At 58.1% G+C, this 14,432-nt stretch overlaps 1 protein-coding gene across 2 annotated transcripts in view; it reads right to left on the bottom strand.

The window, feature by feature from the left end:
- SRRM4 (serine/arginine repetitive matrix 4) overlaps positions 1–14,232 on the bottom strand; it is a 52,433-nt gene extending 38,201 nt beyond the window's left edge. For both annotated transcript variants that reach the window (XM_027881914.1, XM_027881915.1), the window contains exon 1: positions 14,026–14,232. In XM_027881914.1, coding sequence (XP_027737715.1) covers positions 14,026–14,156 — 131 coding nt within the window. In that variant the 5' untranslated portion in view covers positions 14,157–14,232. The remainder of the gene's footprint in view (positions 1–14,025) is intronic.
- Positions 14,233–14,432: the final 200 nt, after the last annotated feature.

Below are 14,432 nucleotides of genomic sequence, written 5' to 3'. Positions count from 1 at the left end.
GTGTCAAAGCCACCAGTCCAGTGGATGGAAAGAGCCAGGAGATGCAGAGGGGACAAGGAACAACCTTTAAGCAGTGGAATCATCCTCATGGGACATGGGGAAAATATGACATGGCTGGATGCTCTTGTCACGGATGGGGGAGCATCCACAAGCATCTCCCTCTGGACTGTGCTGGTCCAGGCTCTGTGCTGGGTCCAGCTCTATTGAACACCGCAGAGACCTCGCTCAAAGCCTAATTGAAAGAAATCACAGCACGTTAAAGGGAGCTCAGGTCAAATCAATACCAACGCGGTGGGGAGGGCCAGCGGGGGGAGCAGGGCAGTGGCTGTGTCCCAGCACCAGCTCAGGCTGTGTCCGTGGGCTCCACTGCCTGCTTTTCCTCCGTGGAAAGGGAGGGTGAGACCCACTGTCCTCTGCTCCGTGCAGGACAAACCTGGCGGCAGCACAAGGCGAGGGTTGGCAGTGGGGAGGGGGGCAGGGGAGCCACAGGTCCTCAGGATCCTGCTTTTCAGTTTCCATTAATCAGGGATGGATGTGCCTTGGGTGGCATTCACAGCCCAGAGAGCCGGCAGGCAGCTCTTGGCCCATGAGCCTCCGCCACAAAGTTAACCCACCCGTCCCCACGGCACAGCTCCCATGCCAAGAGCCCTTGAGCATCCCAGCCCTCTTGGAGACACAGGGATGAGCAAATTGGGGCTGTGGGTGGAAAAAACACTTGTGGGGAGCTCTGAAGGCAAGGGGGTAGTATCTACTGCCACAAGGCAGCAAGCAGTGGGAGCCAAACCTGCCACTGGCACATGCTGCCAGTGTTGTGCATTTAGCTCTGTCCCTGCAGGGATTGAGATGCTCCACGCTCACAGCAAGGGCAGGGACAGGGATCTGGCCACCAGGCACAGCCACATGGCCCCAGCAGATTCCAGGGCAGGGACGTGCCCAAAGCACAAAACAGCTGCATCTGCCAGCCTGGACTCTCCAAAACATCCAAAATCCCTCCAAAAGATACAAAGGACATCCTTCACCTTCATCGGCTCCTGAACCACGCGTGGGAAATGTCTGGGAGAGAGCAAGAACTAGTCCAAAACTGTGCCAACAACTTCTCCAGCAATCAGACAGAACAGGCAGCTGAGTCCCTGCATTCGGGGGTGTCCTGGGATCCTGGGGGAGATGCAGCCAACACGTCCTGTGTCCTGCAGAGCTCAGCCCACACAGCGACCCCCAAGGCTGCCAAGGTCCAGGGACACGGCCAGAGGAGCTCTCCAGGGGATCAAGTTCATCCTTCATTAAGAGGCACAGCCAGGCCGACAGCCCGTGGGCTCCAGCGCTCCCTGGCAGGTCAGGCTGCACATGCCCCTTGCAGAGATTAACCAGCAGCTCCCTTTGTTCCTCCTCTGCTGGTGGTGCCCACCCAGCCCCCTGCACTCCCCTCTCCCAGCACGTGTTATCCGCCTGCCTCTCTGCTCTGGAGGCTCCACACCCTCGCCCTTTAACCCAGCCAGTGTGTGGCTGATGGGCAGACAAAGGCAGGGATGGGGTGGGTGGTGACAGATAACCACAGACCCTGTCTAACACACAGGGAAGGGCAGGCGACACGTGGGCACAGGTCTCCTTTGTCGCCTTGGGGCTTTGTTTTGTATAACTTCCTGATCTTGGGGTTTTCTGGCGATTTAGAACCTGATCCCTTGGAAGAAGCAGCGCTGACCCCACTTGTCTTGCTTCTCCCCATGGTAACAAACCCAGCTGGGCTCTGGGCAGAGCAGGGGGATTTGAAGAGGGTAAATATATGGTAGGCAATAAGTTCCCCTGAGTTAAAACACCAGCCTCAGGGGTAGATCTACCCAAATCCCTAACTGTCTCCTGCCCCCACTATGCCACAGCCGTGTCCATGCCCACTCTGGGAGAGCAGGAATGCTCTGCTGGCAGCAGCCACCAGAGCCGTGGAGAATAAGCTATGATATATTTACATGCTATTAGAGATTGGTGTTACACTTGCACAGCTTTGGTGGGCAGGGGGGGTTGTACGGCAGCTCCAGCTGACCCACAGATTAATGCAGCAGGAGCTCTTTAACTGTGAAATCTCTCTTAATGCAAAAATATTTCTCTTGCTGGGCAGTTTCTAATTCTTCATCCTGACAGTAATGTAGCCAAAATCCCAACCTCCTACCCCACACTGTTCAAGTCACCCTCCAATACACGCAGGCTCAGAGATGAATTCAGTACAACCAGCCCATTGCCAAAGTCCCATCAGGTTCCAACAGGACGATGCTCTGCTGGAATTTGGTGTTAGCAGCAGAGAAAACTCATTTTCTTATCACTGCTTGTGGGTCTCAGAACGTTTTCAGCCACCTGCATGCGAGATGGGCACCTGACTCCAGCCCTGGGGCCCAACAGCACAAAGGCTCTTGCAGCCCATACCAGCACATCACAGCCTCCCCTGCCCCAGGGAGGAGAGAGCAGAGCAGCCCCCCCCAGGCAGCAGGCCCTTCCCACAGTGTCCCCTCTGCCCGCCCAGGCACCCACTCGGGGGTGAATGAGGAGATGGCTGGGGCAGGGCAGCAGCTGCTTCTTCTTCCATATGTCCCCGAGACATAAATTAAACATGAAGCGTTAAACGGGTCATCGGTGGAGCTGCCTCCAGACCAGGGACTCATTTCAGCCCTCCTGAAACACCAGGACAGTTTTTAATGGAGGTTTTTTTTCCCCTCACTTGTATTATTTTTTGTAAGCCCTTCCTGCAGTCCCCGCTGCGCTGGCAGGGAAAGCGTTCCCGCCGCGTGCGAAAAAAACCTGCTATTTTTAAACTCCCAGTGTTTGTCAGCGCTTTCGGCTCGAGTGGCTGACAGAGAAACCAGTTTTGCAGCACCCGGTGTCCCGCAGAGGGTTCTGTGGCCTTTGCCAGGTGATGGTGGCACTGCCAGAGGTGGTGGTCCATCCCCCTGGCACGTGCCAGCTCCGCACCACACCAAAGGCCTGGCAGGGATGCTGTGCCACTGCTCCTGCCAGATTTTAGGCACCACGACCTCTGCGCCTTTGCCCACACCTATAAAATCATCAAGCCAGGCTGCAAAGGCGAACTGGCTCCCGGGATTTGGCTTTTCTCCCTGCCCTTTGCTGGGAACGCCAAAGGGCTTCGATCCAGGCATCAAACCCAGCCCTGTTTTCCAGCTGATGGCACTGCCAGGGATTGGGGCCTTAGGAAGGGATGGGAGCAGTCTGTGGGTCTCCATGGGGCAGGGAAGAACTGTGGGTCTCAGCAGACCCACACTCTCCCAGCAGTACAGAGCCCCTGGGGGCTCACACAGGACACGGGGCTGTGACAAATCCCTGGCACCCCCTGCAGCCAAAACGGGTGGGATTTGCTGGCCTGGCTCAGGCTTTGCAGGGATGAAGAGGTTTCAGTGCCCACAGGGAGAAAAGAAGGAAAAAAAAAAAAGGAGAGAAAAGGAAAGGGTGGTCATGCACGAAATTATTTCATTTCAGTGACGCGGAGTTTGCATTTGATAAGTTCATCTTATAGAAAAAGGAGCGTACAGAAAGGTGCAGCTGCCAGACACAGAGGTGTGGGAAGGGTTGGAATGGGGCTGAGCAGAGACGGGCTCAGCTCCCATCATGACCTGCTGGAAGGAGAAATCTCCCAAGCCCAGTGACCCAAAAGGAAAGTGGGGACCCCCCCACACACACACACAGAGTGGGGTCTGCAGAGGCCCTTTCTGGGGTCAAGTCACAGCAGAACAGGATGCTCTGGATGGTGAGGGCAGGACGGTGACAGCAAGGAGACAAGAGCAGCCACAGGACCCAGCACTGGGCAGAGGCTTCTTAGCAATCCCTGTCATCAAGGTCATCATTGCTATTTATTATTTAGGGCGCCACAGCCCTAAATATTCATTAANTGCCCAGAGCAGGGGGGGCCATGCAGGTCTAATGCTCATCTAAATTAGGAAGGTTAACCAGATAACGATGCTGAAATCTGTCCTGTGGGCTGGGGTGTCAAAGCCACCAGTCCAGTGGATGGAAAGAGCCAGGAGATGCAGAGGGGACAAGGAACAACCTTTAAGCAGTGGAATCATCCTCATGGGACATGGGGAAAATATGACATGGCTGGATGCTCTTGTCACGGATGGGGGAGCATCCACAAGCATCTCCCTCTGGACTGTGCTGGTCCAGGCTCTGTGCCGGGTCCAGCTCTATTGAACATCGCAGAGACCTCGCTCAAAGCCTAATTGAAAGAAATCACAGCACGTTAAAGGGAGCTCAGGTCAAATCAATACCAACGCGGTGGGGAGGGCCAGCGGGGGGAGCAGGGCAGTGGCTGTGTCCCAGCACCAGCTCAGGCTGTGTCCGTGGGCTCCACTGCCTGCTTTTCCTCCGTGGAAAGGGAGGGTGAGACCCACTGTCCTCTGCTCCGTGCAGGACAAACCTGGCGGCAGCACAAGGCGAGGGTTGGCAGTGGGGAGGGGGGCAGGGGAGCCACAGGTCCTCAGGATCCTGCTTTTCAGTTTCCATTAATCAGGGATGGATGTGCCTTGGGTGGCATTCACAGCCCAGAGAGCCAGCAGGCAGCTCTTGGCCCATGAGCCTCCGCCACAAAGTTAACCCACCCGTCCCCACGGCACAGCTCCCATGCCAAGAGCCCTTGAGCATCCCAGCCCTCTTGGAGACACAGGGATGAGCAAATTGGGGCTGTGGGTGGAAAAAACACTTGTGGGGAGCTCTGAAGGCAATGGGGTAGTAACTACTGCCACAAGGCAGCAAGTAGTGGGAGCCAAACCTGCCACTGGCACATGCTGCCAGTGTTGTGCATTTAGCTCTGTCCCTGCAGGGATTGAGATGCTCCACGCTCACAGCAAGGGCAGGGACAGGGACAGGGATCTGGCCACCAGGCACAGCCACATGGCCCCAGCAGATTCCAGGGCAGGGACGTGCCCAAAGCACAAAACAGCTGCATCTGCCAGCCTGGACTCTCCAAAACATCCAAAATCCCTCCAAAAGATACAAAGGACATCCTTCACCTTCATCGGCTCCTGAACCACGCGTGGGAAATGTCTGGGAGAGCGCAAGAACTAGTCCAAAACTGTGCCAGCAACTTCTCCAGCAATCAGACAGAACAGGCAGCTGAGTCCCTGCATTCGGGGGTGTCCTGGGATCCTGGGGGAGATGCAGCCAACACGTCCTGTGTCCTGCAGAGCTCAGCCCACACAGCGACCCCCAAGGCTGCCAAGGTCCAGGGACATGGCCAGAGGAGCTCTCCAGGAGATCAAGTTCATCCTTCATTAAGAGGCACAGCCAGGCCGACAGCCGGTGGGCTCCAGCGCTCCCTGGCAGGTCAGGCTGCACATGCCCCTTGCAGAGATTAACCAGCAGCTCCCTTTGTTCCTCCTCTGCTGGTGGTGCCCACCCAGCCCCCTGCACTCCCCTCTCCCAGCACGTGTTATCCGCCTGCCTCTCCGCTCTGGAGGCTCCACACCCTCGCCCTTTAACCCAGCCAGTGTGTGGCTGATGGGCAGACAAAGGCAGGGATGGGGTGGGTGGTGACAGATAACCACAGACCCTGTCTAACACACAGGGAAGGGCAGGCGACACGTGGGCACAGGTCTCCTTTGTCGCCTTGGGGCTTTGTTTTGTATAACTTCCTGATCTTGGGGTCTTCTGGCGATTTAGAACCTGATCCCTTGGAAGAAGCAGCGCTGACCCCACTTGTCTTGCTTCTCCCCATGGTAACAAACCCAGCTGGGCTCTGGTCAGAGCAGGGGGATTTGAAGAGGGTAAATATATGGTAGGCAATAAGTTCCCCTGAGTTAAAACACCACCCTCAGGGGTAGATCTACCCAAATCCCTAACTGCCTCCTGCCCCCACCATGCCACAGCCGTGTCCATGCCCACTCTGGGAGAGCAGGAATGCTCTGCTGGCAGCAGCCAACAGAGCCGTGGAGAATAAGCTATGATATATTTACATGCTATTAGAGATTGGTGTTACACTTGCACAGCTTTGGTGGGCAGGGGGGGTTGTACAGCAGCTCCAGCTGACCCACAGATTAATGCAGCAGGAGCTCTTTAACTGTGAAATCTCTCTTAATGCAAAAATATTTCTCTTGCTGGGCAGTGTCTAATTCTTCATCCTGACAGTAATGTAGCCAAAATCCCAACCTCCTACCCCACACTGTTCAAGTCACCCTCCAATACACGCAGGCTCAGAGATGAATTCAGTACAACCAGCCCATTGCCAAAGTCCCATCAGGTTCCAACAGGACGATGCTCTGCTGGAATTTGGTGTTAGCAGCAGAGAAAACTCATTTTCTTATCACTGCTTGTGGGTCTCAGAACATTTTCAGCCACCTGCATGCGAGATGGGCACCTGACTCCAGCCCTGGGGCCCAACAGCACAAAGGCTCTTGCAGCCCATACCAGCACATCACAGCCTCCCCTGCCCCAGGGAGGAGAGAGCAGAGCAGCCCCCCCAGGCAGCAGGCCCTTCCCACAGTGTCCCCTCTGCCCACCCAGGCACCCACTCGGGGGTGAATGAGGAGATGGCTGGGGCAGGGCAGCAGCTGCTTCTTCTTCCATATGTCCCCGAGACATAAATTAAACATGAAGCCTTAAACGGGTCATCGGTGGAGCTGCCTCCAGACCAGGGACTCATTTCAGCCCTCCTGAAACACCAGGACAGTTTTTAATGGAGGTTTTTTTTCCCCTCACTTGTATTATTTTTTGTAAGCCCTTCCTGCAGTCCCCGCTGCGCTGGCAGGGAAAGCGTTCCCGCCGCGTGCGAAAAAAAACCTGCTATTTTTAAACTCCCAGTGTTTGTCAGCGCTTTCGGCTCGAGTGGCTGACAGAGAAACCAGTTTTGCAGCACCCGGTGTCCCGCAGAGGGTTCTGTGGCCTTTGCCAGGTGATGGTGGCACTGCCAGAGGTGGTGGTCCATCCCCCTGGCACGTGCCAGTTCCGCACCACACCAAAGGCCTGGCAGGGATGCTGTGCCACTGCTCCTGCCAGATTTTAGGCACCACGACCTCTGCGCCTTTGCCCACACCTATAAAATCATCAAGCCAGGCTGCAAAGGCGAACTGGCTCCCGGGATTTGGCTTTTCTCCCTGCCCTTTGCTGGGAATGCCAAAGGGCTTCGATCCAGGCATCAAACCCAGCCCTGTTTTTCAGCTGATGGCACTGCCAGGGATTGGGGCAGTAGGAGGACCAAGGGGATGGGAGCAGTCTGTGGGTCTCCATGGGGCAGGGAAGAACTGTGGGTCTCAGCAGACCCACACTCTCCCAGCAGTGCAGAGCCCCTGGGGGCTCACACAGGACATGGGGCTGTGACAAATCCCTGGCACCCCCTGCAGCCAAAACGGGTGGGATTTGCTGGCCTGGCTCAGGCTTTGCAGGGATGAAGAGGTTTCAGTGCCCACAGGGAGAAAAGAAGGAAAAAAAAAAAGGAGAGAAAAGGAAAGGGTGGTCATGCACGAAATTATTTCATTTCAGTGACGCGGGGTTTGCATTTGATAAGTTCATCTTATAGAAAAAGGAGCGTACAGAAAGGTGCAGCTGCCAGACACAGAGGTGTGGGAAGGGTTGGAATGGGACTGAGCAGAGACAAGCTCAGCTCCTATCGTGACCTGCTGGAAGGAGAAATCTCCCAAGCCCAGTGACCCAAAAGTGGGGACACCCCCCCCCCCCCACACACACACAGAGTGGGGTCTGCAGAGGCCCTTTCTGGGGTCAAGCCACAGCAGAACAGGATGCTCTGGATGGTGAGGGCAGGACGGTGACAGCAAGGAGACAAGAGCAGCCACAGGACCCAGCACTGGGCAGAGGCTTCTTAGCAATCCCTGTCATCAAGGTCATCATTGCTATTTATTATTTAGGGCGCCACAGCCCTAAATATTCATTAACTGGGCTTCGTGAGGGGGGGGGGGGGTATGAAGGCATGTGCAGGGTTCAAGTGTCCTGCTCTCCTGCCTCTCCAGGGATGGGAGACAAGGAGGGCTGGCTGGACTCAGTGCTGCTATGGGGGCATCTGCCAGCTCTCCCTGAGCCAGGCAGGGAAAGACCCTACCCCTGCAAGACCCTAAACTGCCACATTCTGCCCTGGTTCTCCACACTTTGGTACATCCATGAAACGGCCTCACTCAAGTGCTGGGATGGTGCTGAGCCAGGACAGAGACCCCGCAGCCAGCACAGCCCCCCAAAGTGCCAGACCCCACCAGTGCTGCACTCACAAATACAGCACCCCCAGCATCTGCAGACAAGGGGCTGCCTGGCAGCCAGGGCAGTGCCTGCAGCAGCTTTGTTCAAGGGTGAAATCAAATATTTCTACAAAATGGTCCTCCAGCCAGCCAGCGGAGTTTCCCCCCCTTTTGCTTCCTTCCACCTGATTTCATCCCTCGTCTGAGGATACTGGAGACGGTGCTTCCCCTGGCACAGCACGGGCACTGCAGGCCCACAGGCTGCCCCCTCCCCAGAGATGGGGCAGCAGCAGGGCCTGGATTCAGGGAGAGCCTCACCCCGTGTTTCCCCACCAGGTGCTGTGGACCTTCACTCTCAGCAGCAGGGCCAGGTTGTGCCCGTGTTCTTTCTGGTGAGCGTGGGAACTAGAGCCCCGAAGCAGAGCTCACCAGAGCTCTCAAATGGACTTTTACAGGTCAGACATGGCCTGTCCCCAAGACCACAGCGTTTCCCACCACCCCTTTGGTTGCCAGTCCCTGCAGTGCTGGTCTGGGGACAACTCTCAGCCTCACGTCCACCTTGGGGAGCTTTTAGTTGAAGGTGACAAAGCCCCATGTGGTCACAGCAGGGGCACAGTGGGGAGAGGCAGCACTTCTGGGGCTACCCCATTACCTCTAAGAAAACCCCATCCATGAGCCTGGGGTTCCTACAGGGGCTTCCAGTGGCCTTTTCCCTAAATTCTTAAGTGCCTGTACACCTTCCCATGCTGGAGCACAGCACACCTGGCTGAGGCACCCATTGGTGCTGAGCCTGACTGTGCTGCCTGGCACTCCCTGCATCCCACCCAGCCCTGGCAGGAACCTCCATCCCCTTGTCCCTCATGCAGAGGTGGGGACAGAGGTGCCCCCCACTCCACCAGGGAGGCCAGCAGGGAAACAGAGCCCAGCACCAGTCCAGTGGAGAGGCAGATGGACAGAGCCGGGGGAAGGAGGAGGAAGAGGAGGATGAAGGCTCTGCGAGCAGCAGGGAGTCCTGCGGGCATCCCCTGCTCTTCCCCTCACTCAGCTGCCCGCAGCCTCCCAGCAGCTCCCGAGCTGCTTAATTAGCTCTCCCCGCTCCCATCGCCGTCCAGCTGGAGCCGGAGGGCAGGGGCAGACAAAAGCCTCCCTATTGACAGCCCCTCCAAGGAAGGGGCTTTTCTTCTCCCCCTCCGCTTTTCTTTTCAAGCCCCTCTCCCCCCTCTTGGGCCGGGGCCACGGGCTCATTAGCACTCGGGCTCGTTGGGAGCGGAGGGAGCAGATGGCAGCCAGGCGGCTGGCGCGGCCGGCACCGCCGCCGCCTCTTCCCGCGGAACAGATGCCCGATCAACAAGGGGGAGGATTAGCGGGAGTGGGGGACCATCCTCACAGCAGGGCTGCCAGCGGGGCTTCCTCCCCGGCAGCACGCCCTGCATCGATACCCAAGGGCTGCCAACCCGCTGGGGACGAGCTGGGGATCGGAACCACCGGAGAATTGGCTGGGGAGCCAGAGGTTGGGATGGCCAAAAGTCACTGCAAAGGCCACAGGGGAATGGCAGATGCCTCCTGCCCTCGCTGGGGTGCTGTGTCCCCTGGCAGTGCGGTGCCATGACTGCTCCCGCCCCGTCCCAGTGCAGCCAGGGAGGACACGTCACCCTTGTCCCAGCAGGTTTGCAGCAGCACCCAGACCCGTCTCCGAAATCACCTTCAGTGGCAAGCCAGGCGGCGAAACTGGGCTTAATCCCACTTCAGCAACACATCCCTCCCTCCCCCTCCGTGCACGGTGCATCCCGGGGGATTAAGGGTTAAAGCACAAATCCCCTGCACTGCCCTGATGTGACCCACTTAGACCATCTGGCAGGGAGGGAGGCAGGAGCCTCCTTTCCCCCAGCACCGCCGGCACTCACCCGGCATCACTGGCTGCCCCGGGAAGCAACACCAGCACCTACAGCCCCCAGCTCCAGCACTGCCCTTGAAGTGAATTTTGGATTAGTTTGGGGGGACAGGGCAGCTCATACCACACTACCATGGCTGGTGGAGTGGGAACAGGGAAGGCAAACACCCCCAAAAGCCTCCTGCAAGCTCCCAGAGTGCCATCATCTCTGGGTCCTAAGGATACCCTGAGGCATCTCCCACCTGGCTGTTCCCAGTTTCCTGGCACGGGTGCTGGTGGAATATGCAGCAGGGCTGGGAGAAGTCAGGCTGCTGAGTGGGATGGAGCCCCCAATTGCTGCACTGTGCCTGAGGTTGTGGCCAGGGAAGAGATGCAGGCAAAAGCCCAGCCAAGAGGGGGTCCTGGTGATGGATCTGGGGCTAGAGCATAGTGGTGACACCCACCCCCAAAGGCTGGGCAGAGCCACCTTAATACAGGAGATTTAAAAACATTTTCAGTTGACAAGAGCCAAAGCCCCATCCTTATGGACCGATGAGAGGGAGTGAGGGCACATTGGCTCAGCAAGAGGAGCTCAGGGCAGGGTAGGTGGTTCCTGTCCCTCACCCCATCTCTTCCCAGCATGCTGGGCACACAAACCCCTCAAATCCCACACTTGGATTTTGCATATGCTGGAGAAATCCCTCTGCAAAGGCAAGTGTGGGGTCAGCCCTAGCCCTGTTCAGCCTCCTCACACCACCCAATCCCTCAGCCCCTCCTGCACAGCAAAGCCTTGCCAGACCCTGTGTGGGAAAAGGTTAATTGGAAAAGCCCCTTTCCCAATCACCTCATTTTTTCCTTTCACTCTGCAAACTGGTCAATAATCCATTTACTTTGGCAGGGCCCTGCTCTGGGCTCAAAGCTGTGTTGGGGGCTGGATTTCATGCCCCCCCCAGCCCCAGCAGGATGAGGAGGGATGGTATTAATGTACTCGATTGTTCTAGGATGAACCGTGGGTTTAGTAGAGCTTTAACCCCTCAAACCTCCTAGAGAGCTTGATGGGAATTTAGGCGGAAGAGGCTTTATCTCCAGAACCAGCAGGAAGGTGGTGCTGAGGGATGGGGGCAAGGGCAGAGCCAGCTGGAAAGGGAGGAAAAAAAAAATCACCTTCTATCCTAGGAACTCCACAGCTGCCCCACAAGGACGCAGGACTGAGCCCTTAGCCCAGGGGACCCAGCAGGGATGGCTTTGGGCTATGCCCACTGGAGAGATTCCTGGCAGGACCCCCATGCAGCAGCTGAGCCCCTTGGCACTCCATGAGGGCACAGGCTCAGACAGCAAAACTGATGAGGAGACGGGCAGCCCTGGCCTAGAAACCATGCCAACGTCTCCACCACTGCGGGAAGTGCGGGGCCAGAGCCAGGGCAGGGTGTTTTCAGGGGACCAGCTGTCAAGTGTGGGAGAAAACAGGAATCCAGATGGTCATCTTAATTTTTCATTTGGCTAACTGGTCTCCCCATCTCCTCTCTGGTGCGCTCTGCTTGCTGGCACCGCAGTCATTTGCTCTTAAATTAGCCGGGAGTATCGTCAGGGAAGAAAGGCCGATCCAAGCAGTGGCGCAGAGAAACCTTCAGGAAAAACAAACCCAGAGTGGAGCTGGGCACAGGGGCCACTACAAAAGGATCTGCTGCATGCTGTGGGGCTGCTCTCACCATCAACGGGGAGCAGGAGCCTGGTTCTGAATATTGCTGGACTTCAAGCCTGGTGCCAGCTTGGGGACACCACCGTGTACCCCGATGGACACCCACTGCAAAGCCCCTGGAGATGCGAGATGTGGCATCTCCTTCGCGTGAACCTGCCCAGACAGCAGCCTCGGGCTCCCGGCAGAGCCCTGTGGGGTGTGAGCCGAGCCCTGATGAGAGGATCTGGGAACTGCAGTCTCCCTGTCTCCACAGCCCTTGATGCCAGCCCCCTGAGCAGCAGAGCCCCTCTGTGCCTGTGCACAGGGATGAGCGCAGCACACGCTCCGGAGCTCCCGGGGAGAGCCCCGGCGGGCTGAGCCCGCTGGACACCTGTGGCGAAGGCAGCGGCACAGATGGCCACACCGCAGGGAATACCCCCGGCCCCGGCCCGCGGCACACGCTGCGAGGAGACAAAAGGCTCCGGGCTCCACTGACACGGGGACCTGGCAGCACCGTGGCCAGCTGTGTGGAGCACACCCCGGCTTGGAGACCCCCGTCGTGCAGGGTCTGACAGTGCTGAGGTGCAAACCACAGCAAAGATGAGCTGGCGGGTCTGTTTTACCGCGTGCTGAGAGATCCCGGCCACTGCCTGGACAGTTCCCTTCCTGCCAGAGCCGGCACCGCCAGCAGAACACAGAGGTACACGCGTTTGGGAACTTTTTAACGGAGCTGCAAACACCCCGAGCTGCGGTGCTCAGCCCCACCACGATGCCCGCACAACCCGAACTGCCGTTTAGAGCCGGGCATCATCCCTGGCACCCAGGCTGGCTGTATTTCCCCAATACCCTAATGTGTTGCTGTATTTCACCTCCAACTGCAAGATATTTAAGCAGCACGGCTCACTCAGGCACCTCGAGGCAGAGGTGTGTGTGTGTGAGCCAGCACCCAGCCTGCCAACAACCCCTTTGGGCGCCGACCATACCCGATGCAAGGGATGGAGAATGACACGGTGGTTCCTCTCCCTCACAAAGGCTGAAGCCCTGCAAACGCCGCCCGTGTAAACAAGATTTGCTCTTCTCCTTTGGAAGCTTAAGCTGTGCCTTTCCCATTTTCCTACCCGGGTTATATGGAAATCAGAGGGCTTGAAAAAAATTCATGCTCAGCAGCTGGGCTGCAGGGGCAGAAGTGACCCCCATCCCTATTGTTGCTGTGGTTCACAGCCTCCACTGGCATGGGAAGCATCCGAAACGGCTCCCTCCCCAGGAGCCCTTTATTCCCTAGGACAGGCTGAGTCCCTGATACCCATCCCACTTTAGACCGAGCCCCTCTCCTCTACAGACCCATCACCTCCACGGAACTTTGGGTTGTTCCCCACATCAGGTGAACAGCAGCCAGCAGTGTTAAAAAACAGACCAAAGAGAGAAGAGAACCAGCAAAACCCTCCTTTTCTTATAAAAACAGCGCAAAGAGGATATTTTTAACCAATAGTGAGACGGTCAGCAAAATAAAGCTGGTTTAAATTAGATTGTGCGCGCTTGTGAGGAAGCCACGATGGACCCTTGCCCATGTGAGAGCCTGGCAGAGCGGCTCAGGGGGTACCTGCAGTCTCCCTGCCTTGTTTTATAGGTTTGCCCAGCCTCTGGCAAACATGAGGGGCACTGGCCTTCCCGGAGCAGGAGGACAAGGCAGGCACCAGATGTGCAAAGCCAAGGCTGCTTGGCTGTGGGACCAGGCAGACACCAGCCCCAGAGCTGGTCCATGGCAGTGACTCCCTAGAGTGCATCAGCTTCCCCTCCGTGACAAGGCAGGGTCCAGCTGGAGGGAGGCTGTTTCCCTCTCTGGACTTCACCTTCCCAAAGGTCCCCTGATGAAGGAGTAGTGGCGCAGAGACAAGACGACCAGCAGGACACACACCCCAAGGCTCTGCTGGGTAGGGATGGATACGGCCACACTTTCTGGCTGATGCCCCCCCACCGCTGCCCTCCCTTCATAGCCAGCTAGAACTTCCCAGACCCTCACTCTGCTCTTCTAGGGGTGCATCAGCCAGCTCCTGGACTCCAAGCACCACCAAAGTTTCCCAAACCTGCCCTGCTCTGGAGCGCAGCACTGGCCTGGGGAGGGGGCTCAGCCAGCCAGCATCCCCTTGCCCCGGGCATGGAGAGGATCCCCGGGTCGTCCAGCCACTAACTGGGTGGGGAGAGAGACACTCCGAACCCTCCTGATGTTGGGGAGGGGGCTGGGGATCGAGCAGGAGGTGCGGTCCCCCAGAGCCCCCCACTCCCGTACCCCCGGCATCCCTTACCTGGGCAGCGGCTTGCGGGCGGTGATACTGGCCACGATGATGCTCTCGGGTCGCGGCGTGGCCACGGCTTTGAAGGTGCCTCGCCAGAACTTCTCGAAGAGCTGCTTCTCGCCCTGCTGCACGCCGGCCATGGCCCCCCGCTCCCCCCCGGCCCCGCGGGCCGGCCCCGGCGCTGTCCGCGGTGCTGAGCGCTACATCCCCCGCGCCGCCCGCCCGGCCCCGCTCGGCTCGGCCCGCAGCCCGGCCCGCTGCGGGAAGTGCGGCCCCGGCCGCCCCCGCCTCCCGTTTTGTGCCGGCGGGGCGGGCAGAGGGGCCGGACCCGCCGCCGTCCCCTCCCCGGCACCGCCCCCGCCGCAGCTGCGCCCGGAGCGGCCGAGCCCAGCCCGGCCCGGGGAGGGGGCGGCTCC

This window comes from Empidonax traillii, unplaced genomic scaffold (genome assembly GCF_003031625.1).
Source record: "Empidonax traillii isolate 1590-97213 ecotype Southwest subspecies unplaced genomic scaffold, ASM303162v1 scaffold99:size1466351, whole genome shotgun sequence".
NCBI lineage: Eukaryota > Metazoa > Chordata > Aves > Passeriformes > Tyrannidae > Empidonax > Empidonax traillii.
This window is presented reverse-complemented; position numbering and strand designations above follow the sequence as displayed.